The 12,315-nt window shown below is 39.2% G+C and overlaps 1 protein-coding gene across 1 annotated transcript in view; it reads left to right on the plus strand.

The window, feature by feature from the left end:
• Positions 1-142: 142 nt before the first annotated feature.
• The window catches only part of gas7b (growth arrest-specific 7b), a 37,681-nt gene continuing 25,508 nt past the window's right edge, over positions 143-12,315 (plus strand). The window contains exons 1-2 of the mRNA XM_058061268.2: positions 143-497; positions 11,863-11,980. Coding sequence (XP_057917251.2) covers positions 318-497; positions 11,863-11,980 — 298 coding nt within the window. The 5' untranslated portion in view covers positions 143-317. The remainder of the gene's footprint in view (positions 498-11,862; positions 11,981-12,315) is intronic.

The raw sequence follows: 12,315 nt of genomic DNA on the forward strand, positions 1-12,315 counted from the left end.
TGTTGAACTTTACTGTATTTCCAATGCTGTCCCCAGTGAGTGTTTTAGTCTTCGGAACCAAAACAAAAAACTTTTGTTTTGAAGTTGCTCCGGATTTCCGGTGTGACTCCCCTGCCTTCACACGTCTTGACGCCCTCAAACGGGAGTGCAGCCACTGGAGGAGCAGAACCGCGAGGGGCGTACTGGCAGTAGTCCTCCAGAGAACCTGCACAACTACTTTAAAAAACCTTTCATTTTTATTTTGCTACAAGCGGCGGACTTATACCGTCGCCATCACCAACGCGTTGGCTGACTTTGTTGACAAGTTTTGGCTAGCGATGTCTGGATCGTATTGCAAAAGTTTGTACCCTTTCAGTGCGGAGCAGCACCAGCAGGGGCTGAGCTTCGATGCCGGGGAGATTATCAAGGTGGTGCAGTCTCTGCCTGGAGGCTGGTGGGAAGGAGAGAAAGATGGATCCAGAGGATGGTTCCCCTCAAGTTATGTACAGGTGCTGGAGGTAAGATGTTATGTTTGTGGAAATACAAAGCATACAGTGGTTTGTCACTTTTGTTGACTATTGACTATTGACTACCTCAAGAATTGGTATTGTAAACCTCCTTGTTGGTCCTCTTCTACGCTTCCTAGCTGGTGGCTCTAAACGCAGCATCCTTCTACCAATATATTCGCTATCTCGGCTCTGGACACGTCCCAACCATCTCCGTCTGGCCTCTGGAGACTTTATCTCCAAGGCCTCTAATATGAAATTTCACTCTGATGTATTCGTTCCTGATCCTATCCATCCTGGTCACTCCCAATGAGAACCTCAGCATCCTCATCTCTGCTACCTCCAGTTCTGCTTCTTCACCTCCTTTTCACAATCTTCGTGGTTTTGGACTGTTGACCCCAAGTACTTAAAATTATCCACCTTCTTTAGCTCTTCTCCCTGTAACCTCATTCTTCCACTTGGGTTCCTCTCATTCTCACACATATACTCCGTCTTGTTGCGGCTAATCTTCATTCCTCTCTTTTGCAGGGCAAATCTCTGCTCTTCTAGCATCTCCTCCACCCATTCCGTACTCTCACTACACAGTAGAGACGGTGTCGGTGTTAAGTAAAAACAGGTTCATGGATGTTTTTGCCAGCCAGAATCAAAACCGCCTTAATCAAACACAACATGATTATCTGATGTCCAGCGTGACTTATCACAATCTCTGCAGTTTCACAGTAGCCTGACTGAAACCGTTGTTGGATATTTGTGACGTTTGAGTTCAAATCCACATTCTAATGACTCACCCACCTTACGTTCTTTGAATGGGAGCTACCTAAAAATATCTCTGGAATGGGGAAAAATGTTCAGTGCTACTTTGTACCATATGGAAGCTTTTTCTCAATGGATTTATAAACGGATGTGTTCCAACTCATATGCATGTGATTGTCGGAGTAAGTCCCTGCGGTGAGGAAGGCTTTTGCACCAATCCCATATGCTGGGACTTTATAAACGCTTTAACATGTACATTAGGGTGCATCAAATTTGAATGGGAAATTTTAAATTCATAATATCAATTTGGCTGGCATTCCATTTTTTTCTAATAAAAATATCTTTTGCAAAGTTTTGAGGAAATCCATTGAGATTTAGGGGTGCCACCTCACACATAAACTTTTGTAAAATTTCAGAAAATGTGCAATTTCTAGTCCAATTGCCAAAAAGTTGACGTGGAAATGTTGAGTACAATGAACGTCTATACAGCATCATTTTCTATAGGGTTATCAAAGGGGGCCCAGACCAAAGACCAAGCTGCGACTGCTAGTCTGAAAGGAACTAGTTGTTGTGTGCCTAAAATAATAAATGGACAAGTGTATATCACCTTATGTAGGACTACAGTACTACTCTCAATAAATATGAGGCATCAGTAATACTGTCTACTCTATATTACTGTTGTTGATGTTATGCTTGCTCAGCTATTAGCTAACTGTCATTAGCAAACTGTAGCTAGCTAATGTTAGCTACAGTAGAGGCAATGAGCACTAAATAACTATAAATATGACTACAAATCCTTCAAATTACAAAGACAAAACCACAAATTTGCTAGTAATATGTAATAGGAGTATAAATACCATCATTTTCTATAGGGTTATCAAAGGGGGCCCAGACCAAAGACCAAGCTGTGACTGCTAGTCTGAAAGGAACTAGTTGTTGTGTGCCTAAAATAATAAATGGACAAGTGTATATCACATTATGTAGTACTACAGTACTACTCTCAATAAATATGAGGCATCAGTAATACTGTCTACTCTATATTACTCTTGTTGATGTTATGCTTGCTCTGCTATTAGCTAACTGTCATTAGCAAACTGTAGCTAGCTAATGTTAGCTACAGTAGAGGCAATGAGCGCTAAAGACCTATAAATATGACTACAAATCATTCAAATTACAAAGACAAAACCACAAGTTTGCTAGTAATATGTAATAGGAGTATTAATACCAACAAAAACATAAATATCACCGTAGAGTTCTTGAGCTGCAGTCTTAGCTGACCTCAAATCTCCATGGCGACCATTGAACTGTTCACCACTTTATTCCACAAAAACAGATGTATAAATAACACCCTTAAATAATCATGTATTGGAAAAATATTTTGTATGTGTTGTTTCTACATATATTGGAACACTTTTAGTACCCGGCCATATCAAAATTAAATAATTGTGTCTTTTGATGCACCCTAATGTACACGTATGTCAGACATGGGAGGGAATACATAGTTGGTTTATTTTATGACACTAGCAGAACCCAGGTTAAAGAAATGTTTCATTAATGTTTACTCATAAATGCATATACAGACTAATGTTTCCACTGACTTTGTGTTATTAGTGTTGTTGTTAAAATAGATTTGATCTGTTATACAGAGGCAATGACCGTTTACAAAAGTGAAACCATATATTTATTTCATCATTATGGGAAAAATATTGAAAAAGATCCTCTTTCACTGTCACAGATGTAGGCAGCCAGATGGTAACAAGGTTTCGTTCCTCAGTCCAAGAGAGGTCAAGAGATACTCTTATCTCCTTACTATAATATTTGCAAAGCTCTGCAATCACCATCATCGGTATTGCGGCTTTATGTGACAAATGACTCATTCATGTCCTTCAGAACCTGTTGCTGCCTGTTACATCGCTCCAAACTATTTCTCACAGATCAACACTTGCTTACAGTTTAATTCCAGAAGATTAACACAGTAATCATTGAATCAGAATCAGAAATCAGAATCAGAAAAGGTTTATTGCCAGGTATGATCAAACACATACTAGGGATTTGTTTTGGTATAGTAGGTGCAGACACATGTATTAAAAAAGAATGAAAAATACAAAATATACAGAATAACAGTATAAATATATGTACACAGTCTGTTTTTTGTTTGTTATTCCGGAAGTGCAGTCTGATTGTTTTTCCTAAAAGTCCAAACTGGGCATTAATGTAACGCATATAGTGAAAATATGTGATAGTGATTACTCATTGCAGCTCTAATTTCATTGATGACTAAAAAATTTAAAAAATATGACTGCTCAAAAATGTCAAATAAATGTTAAAAAAGGATTGTTCTGTAAAACCTTTTTTGCTGTATAGTTTTCATGTGACTGGCATAGCTTTCAGGCTTGAAACTCTATTTCCCAATCATTGAAGAGGAAACGAATGAGTTGCTAAGACGGTACATGTTGGATTAAACATCATTTCCTGTTTGAGACCACCAAGACAGGCGAGTTACATTCATTGAACTTATGACATACTCGTTTTCTAGCTTTACAGTTTTAGGCTCCTTTCACACAGCAGGTTGGTACAGTCATAGACTACAGACCTCCCCGGTTGGTGTCTTAATACCACCATCAACCACCAACTCCTTCATGTGGCTTTAGTTTACCGCAACAAACCAACTGTGACCTTCTTTGGATGCCAAGAATTAAAGAAAATCCTGTAATGTTGGTTTTCAATGATATTAATACTCACTCTTGGCATAATGTATTTTTGTCTCGTGTGAATGACAGCCTGTCATTACACTGTTGTGTTGCCAGGGGAACTAACGCAATTTGCAACGAGTTGTTATGTTGAGCCACTTTGTCTCCCAAATTGCTTTTCCCGGCGGAGTGTCAGCTGTGTTTATTATGAAACCATAGAGTGAGGAGTGGGCTTCTAGCAGAGGCTTTAGTGGAATTCCTGGGGTCAGATCTTCGCTGTAGAGCAGACAGCAGACAGCCAGGTGCTTCCCCTGGATAGTCGAAAAAAAAAAAACCAAACACCCCCCTTTGCTTACGTCATACCGAAATACATTTCTTGTCATCACATCGATACATCAGCTGTTTGGGTGCAACACACCCCCCTTGACTTTACGCTGAAGAGGTTGAAGTTTTGGCATATTTTGTGGTAAAGCTGGCACTGCACTGGAGGGGGCTTGAAACGAGACGCTGTGCATGGTCCCACCACCGCTTCTAACTGAAACAAGTGTGTTGTGTTGGGGTAGGACTCAGAAACCTTTGAATTGGGAGATATTTGAGCTACCAATTTTGGGGGTTTTGAGGTAAAAGAGCCTATTTTAAGACCGTCAGTGTTGCTATTTTGAGTTGTGTCTTGAAAAACATTAGCTCAGCGTAATTATAGTTATTTTCATTTGGCCTGGTTTTGCCATTTTGTTCCCAAAGATACCAATGGATTATGACCAAAACAAGTACATGGCCTCGGTCAGTATTTTGTATCTCTGCTTCACTAGGGCCTTGCAGAAATGTGTAGTCTATGGGAAACGGTAACCTGGATTACTTTCTTTGTGTCGCCGAATTCTAATAATGTTTTCCTTTGGACAACTGTAGGAACAAAACTCCACCACCTTGGAAATCATACCTTTAAAAGAACCTCAGACTTTTAGATGTTTTCCATTGTCCATGCTTGTCCATGTATTTTTTTGAATGTTTTATTTTGAACGACTGCTTTGTAAATTGGGGAATTATTGGTAGCGCAGGTTAGGCTGACATTTTTATCAAATGACTGAGACCTGACTGGTGAGTCAAGTCTTTCCTGTATGTTTCTACAGTTGCCTAGCTACTGAACGTGAGATAAGGATCAGCTTTTCAGCTGGTTTGGCTGCCGGACCCACCGGCAACTTTTAAGGACAAGCGATAACTCAAAATGTGGAAATCGTAAAAACGGCCACAGGTTGGCAGAAGTGCATTTGATAAGAGCTCGGCATGCCTCTTTCCCATGTATTAAACACTCCACAGGCAGGAGGAAGTGGAACACCGTGGAGGAGTTTAGCATGTACAAGGTTACACATTTTCACACACGCAACCCAGTTCATTCATTCATTCATTAATTTTCTACTGCTTTTCCTCACAAGGGTTGCTGGAGCCTATCCCAGCTGTCTTCGGGCGAGAGGCGGGGTCTACCCTGGACTGGTGGCCAGCCAATCACAGGGCACATATAGACAAACAACCATTCACACTCACATTCATACCTATGGACAATTTGGAGTCTCCAATTAACCTAGCATGTTTTTGGAATGTGGGAGGAAACCGGAGTACCCGGAGAAAACCCACGCATGCACGGGGAGAACATGCAAACTCCACTCAGTTCCAAATATGAAAATTGTAAATAGTTCATAGTTTTATGAAGATATTCAGGCTGTATGTGGCTACATTTGTGTCCAAGGGAAAGTGATTTTTGAAATGTAACTTTTCACAAGAAGCTTTTTCTCCTTTTTTTTTTGCTGAGAACTGATATTTTGCTGAAACTTAATTTTCTACTAAAGTAGAAACAAACTTTTCTTCCTGACGGACAAAACCGTCATCGTCAGCTGTTAAGCTCCACGCTGATCCCAGGCAGACAATACTTAGTCTGAGCATATGTGTAAGCGTCAGTGTCTGAGAGTGTGCATGTGAATTCTCAGCCGCCTCCCACTTTTCCCCAAAGCCAAACATATCTCTAAAATAAAAACAAGGTCTGAAACCCTTGTTGAAGTTGTGATTATCGGTTAATTTCTTCTTCTTCTGCACTCACATCGACTACTTCCTGTCATATCTTGAATACATTTATCTGTCTAGACCACGCAGTGTACTCGGTGTACGGGTGAGGAATTTCTCTCTGGCTGTTTTTTTTGTCACATGAGGTCCAAACGCCTGCTGAGTGATCCCAAAGGAGATCTGCTCCAGGGAGGGGTTACAGTACATTCTCCGCAGGGGCCAGCTGATATCACCGTTGATGACATAGAGTTCTGACTCCCTTGAGAGGTCGCGTGGGAGTTTGTGTGAGAGTGTAAGCTTGTTTTCTCTTGGTTGTTACATTGACCAAGCTGTAATGTGATGGTACTTGGAATGAAGATGCCTCTGAACCACCAAAGTCAATGCAGTCCACTGTAGAAAGTGAAGCTAAGGTCACAAAATACTAATAATAACAAGAAACTTTATTATACTATGAATAAGTACAACCTGTAAACCAGTGAAAAGACCAGTAACAAACACAAAGTCCCATTTCTATCAAGCAGTACCATTAGCATTAGCATTAGCATGTTTATTTTTGTGTAGCTGAATAACCATTGTGTTAGCATAGCTATGTTTTTTCTAACAAAAGTGTAAAAAGGTAGCACACTATTAGGTCAAAGTAAATCAAGTACCGTATTTTCTGGACTATAAGTAGCACTTTTTTTTTCATAGGTTGGCTGTTCCTGCTACTTATACTCCAGAGCAACTTATATATGAAAAAACTGTTTATGTTACATAAATACTGGACACCTTTTCTGTTCATGTTTATTTTTGTGTAGCTGAATAACCATTGTGTTAGCATAGCTATGTTTTTTTTAACAAAAGTGTAAAAAGGTAGCACACTAGTAGGTCAAAGTAAATCAAGTACCATATTTTTTGGACTATAAGCGGCACTTTTTTTCATAGGTTGGCTGTTCCTGCGACTTATACTCCAGAGCGACTTATATATGAAAAAACTGTTTATGCTACATAAACACTGGACACCTTTTCTGTTCATGTTTATTTTTGTGTAGCTGAATAACCATTGTGTTAGCATAGCTATGTTTTTTCTAACAAAAGTGTAAAAAGGTAGCACACTATTAGGTCAAAGTAAATCAAGTACCGTATTTTCTGGACTATAAGTAGCACTTTTTTTCATAGGTTAGCTGTTCCTGCTACTTATACTCCAGAGCAACTTATATATGAAAAAACTGTTTATGCTACATAAACACTGGACACCTTTTCTGTTCATGTTTATTTTTGTGTAGCTGAATAACCATTGAGTTAGCATAGCTATGTTTTTTCTAACAAAAGTGTAAAAAGGGAAAGGTAGCACACTAGTAGGTCAAAGTAAATCAAGTACCTTATTTTCTGGACTATAAGTGGCACTTTTTTTCATAGGCTGGCTGTTCCTGGGACTTATACTCCAGAGCAACTTATATATGAAAAAACTGTTTATGTTACATAAACACTGGACACCTTTTCTGTTCATGTTTATTTTTGTGTAGCTGAATAACCATTGAGTTAGCATATCTTACACCTATTCAACCTGTTATTTTATTGTTAGAACTTGCCTTCCAAGAGGATGTAATGTCTGTTTTGGTCAAGTAGTTTGTCAAATAAATTACCCGCAAAAAATGCTTATAAAAACTTATAATCCAGTGCGACTTATGTATGTTATTTTCTACCTAATAATTTTTGGCCTTGAGCGACTTATAGTCCAGAAAATACGGTATTGGCACACCCACTATGGGACGTTACACTTCCCACTCCACATGTTTTTCTACATTTTTATTTACAGTAGGTGAAATAATTATTTGATCCCCTGCTTATTCCCTTGCAAAGACACGAAGAGTGCATGAAAGTCCATGATCTAATGTAGAATTACTACATCTTCTGATTGGATATGAACATGGACTGCAGCTGTTCAACTCCAATGGAATAAACATCCACCCAAAAATGCTAGGACTACATTAAAAAACTATAGCATTTCAGTATGTGGAATCAAACTATGGAATGGATGAACTGTTCAGTTTGGTTCAATGTCCTTAGAATGATACTGCGCAGATTGGATGCTGCCCGTCAGGCTTGTGTTCCCACGGTGAATTATGTGGCTGGGAGGACGTAAAAACAAGATAACTTGAAAATGAACAAAACAAGCAACACAGTCTCTGTGCTGTGTGGCAACATTGTTGATTTTTGCCATTTACCAACTTCCCCATAACATTTGAAGCACATATGAAGTGCATGCTGAGTTGGGGCAATTCAGCCATGTTGGCAGGTCTGCACTGATAATGAAAGTCCTCCCTGCCGGGGGCGTTTAATCATATTTTTCCTGCACCCTTTTTTGCATGACATCATTGTATTGCAAGTGTTTCTCAGCTGACTGAACTTTTTTGTCAAGTAAAGCCGCAAATTTTCTTTGTGTTATTTCTTCTAGTCGACAAAGTGATTAATTATATTACGCAGTACTGACTGTACCTCGTCTGTCGTCCAAAGACAGCCGGGGTAGAATCCAGTATCTGAAAACAATCGGATGTTGCCCATTGGGATACAATGCGTCACGGATTGCTAGTTTTAGCTTTGAATTTGTATCGGACTGACATTTAAGAATGTCGTTTTGCTGCTACATTAAGAAGTCCATATACTGTAGCGGTCCCAGACCTTTTGATGGCATATGTGTAGCTCGTGTATCCACTCAGGATCTCTTGCCGAAAAGTGAGCAGCTGTTCCGACAGACCTTAACCTCCCTTAACACGCTCGTCTTTCCAAGTCCAGATGTTTCCACTGAGAATCACCAGAGGTCAGATTTAGTTTTTCTTAGAAGTGACATCCAGGACAACACACACACACACACACACAAACATGCACATGTCCCATGTCAACTAAAAGTTTAGAATTGTTCAGCTTTTGGGTCTGTGGGAACCATGGATCACAGACGCTTCATATTAATTTCCTTATCCCAAGCCATCGAGTGGGTGATCAGCTTTAAAAATAAAACTAAATATGTGATTGCAGACGGTGACATTTGCAACAAGATGACTCACCTCTTCAGGACAATCACCCAAAGTCTGTGCACAAACGTTGCTAAGCTGCTGACCAATGCATTAGTCACTGCAAAGCCTGGAAAACCTTTATCTGTTGCTAAAGTTGCTAGTCCTATTCAGAGAATTTGAACGCGTCACTATTATAGTAATCCCTCTTTTTTTGCGGTTAATTGGTTCCAAAACCTGGCTGGGATAAGTGAATTTCTACAAGGCATGATTCAGCATAGTTTGTAACATTTTTAGACATGAACTAGCCAGTATCCTTGATATAATAACAGTAAATAAGCCATTTATGTACCGTAATGTTGGATGTGTCTCACCCAGTTTGATGACTTTAGACTCGATTGGCATCAAAGATTTACTTGGACTCAGACTTTAGTCTGATAACTTGACAGATAGTATTACTATTATACTATTTCATTGAGTGTGTTGAGTAAAATGTTGAAAATATTCAAGTAACGTGATCGTTATATGTAATTTCCAGCCAGATAAGACATTTCCCACAGAAGCTGGCGTATTGAATGCATCTATTTAAGCCAAATCAGCTTCAAGAGCAAACAACAAATGTGCAAATTACATAAATCCTGAAGTTTTTCCCAGCATGCTTTGTCTGTGACTAAGTCTTGTCACATTGGTCTTTTTATTTTAAATAATGATAAATTCAAAATGCATTTTGTACCTGTCAAATTGAACTGGCTTTTCCAGTGTTAAAATGGTCAACACTAAACGGTGCTTATGACTTGCAAGGACTTCAAGTCTATGACTTCAGACTTGACTGGACCAGACTTGTCTTGGACTTGCATGTCAACTGTGGACAGTTTGTCACCAAATGACTACATGACCACTTATTGTTCCACCACACGCACGTCACTCATTTCTTTTTCATTGTATAAATAATTTATGGGAGTTCATTCTAGCCACAACACAGCTTGGCTATAGTGCTCTTGTGGGTCTGTGTTCACGGTTCGCCATACGAGGAGTCTGCTACTGGCGATCTTATTGGCACTTTTTGAGACAATATAGGTCAAGTGGAATAAACCCAATACGAAAAGGCAAAATGTGGGAGAAGTGCCAGGTTTCTACTCATTCGATTCCAAATAGTGTGATTTATCATAGCAGTCCAGCATTAGCTCTAATGGTACCTATACACTGTTGATTTAAAAATCTAATAATATGGATATTCTACAACTCTCAGTGATATAAAACTTTATTAAGCCACATATCATGAGTCCATAATTTAATCCCACTCATTTGTGCATTTTTGTACTGACTACAGCAACATGGAATGTTCTAGTGAAGAATGCGAGTGCATGCAGTGCTTGCTGACAGCAGCCGCGATTGTTGTGGTCGCTCCTCAGTCTTTGCAGCCTGCATGGATGAGCTCTTGTGTTGTCTGCCAAGGGCTCTTCTGGCATGCTGTGAATGTGGAGCCAAAGGCAGTCTGGGCTATAGAAGGTTAACCATCTGGATTGGTGCATTATTTAATGTTGCATATGCTGAGTTTAAGGTGGCTCCAAGAGTTGGCATCCCTTCCTGTTGTGTCCCAAAGGTGTCGAGGGCAAGAAGGGGCGTAACAAAAGGGTAAAAAGGGAAAGGTAGCACACTAGTAGGTCAAAGTAAATCAAGTACCTTATTTTCTGGACTATAAGTGGCACTTTTTTTCATAGGTTGGCTGTTCCTGTGACTTATACTCCAGAGCAACTTATATATGAAAAAACATATGGACACCTTTTCTGTTCATGTTTATTTTTGTGTAGCTGAATAACCATTGTGTTAGCATATCTTACACCTATTCAACCTGTTCTCTATTCTTTTATTGTTAGAACTTGCCTTCCAAGAGGATGTAATGTCTGTTTTGGTCAAGTAGTTTGTCAAATAAATTACCCGCAAAAAATTCTTATAAAAACTTATACTGCAGTGCGACTTATGTATGTTATTTTCTACCTAATAATTTTTGGCCTTGTGCATTTATACTTCGCAGCGACTAATAGTCCAGAAAATACGGTATTGGCACACCCACTACGGGACGTTACACATCCCACTCCTAAGGTGTTCATGTTTTTCTACATTTTTATTTACAGTGGGTGAAATAATTATTTGATGCCCTGCTTATTCCCTTGCAAAGACACGAAAAGTCCATGAAAGTCCATGATCTAATGTAGAATTACTACAGCTTCTGCTTGGATATGAACTTAAAAAACAACTTAAACTATATTAGGAAAGCAGGAAGTGAACAAATGTAACAGTTACTGATTGTAAAATGGAGGGGTGGAGGGGTAGGATTTAATAAACTTTGCTTCTTCCTACTCCTTTTGGACATGTGGAACTGTGAACTGATTATGGGATGCACTCAATTGTGTTCTGATGCATGTTCAAATGAAATAAAACCATTACCATTACCATTTCCATTACCTAAAGGCAAGTTACAGTCACTAATTGTGTGTCCAAATACATGAAAACATCCTACATGTACTGTCTCCATGCGGAGAGTCACCTCCTGTTGTGTATTTGTTGTTGTTTTGGTTGTATGACTTAGGAATTAGACCAGTGACTACATTGTGGTCCCACACAGCATCTTTGTAGTGATCAACAATTAAAGCAACAAAAGCCTCTTTCTTTCAATAGCTGTAATCCTGCTAATCATCTGCAGATGTACGTAGTTTGCTCCTTTTGTTTTGTGTTTGTCAAGTTCCATGCAGAGATGCTGATTCAGGCAAGAACGGTCGTGGAGTGGCTCTGATGTTACTTGGGAAATACTTACTTGTACTGTCTGAATACTTATAATATCTTTGTTGGTGTTTTTCCCCTCTGATGTTGTTCTTTATTCTTCATTGCTAGAGAACAGCATCGCTGAGTCAGCTTTCTGTGGAGGACCTAAGAGATCCTCTGCCTCCTCATTGGAAATGCTACATGTCTCCACAAGGCCGCCACTACTATGTCAATACCACAAGCAATGGTAAGCCAACAGGAAGCACTTTAGGAGATATTTTAATGTATATAATATATATATATATGTGCAAAAGATACAAAAAGATTGTCTAAATTTTGCAAGAAAATATCTTGTTGATTTGGGAAAATACTCACAATTGAATTTCGCCTTTTTCTCCAATTTCACTTGAAATCATAACAAAGATCTCTTTTATTGGATGTTGCAGTTTCACCCCAAAGTGGCTTTCACACGTTCCTCACAAAGTCAATTGAACACCTTAGTAATATTGACACTCCACTGATTTTATCTATCAACACTGTATCCAAGCGCACACACACACACACACACACACACGGTGAGGC

This window comes from Doryrhamphus excisus, linkage group LG2 (assembly GCF_037039965.1).
Source record: "Doryrhamphus excisus strain RoL-2023G ecotype Guam linkage group LG2, RoL_Dexc_Guam_v1.1, whole genome shotgun sequence".
NCBI classification, from domain to species: domain Eukaryota; kingdom Metazoa; phylum Chordata; class Actinopteri; order Syngnathiformes; family Syngnathidae; genus Doryrhamphus; species Doryrhamphus excisus.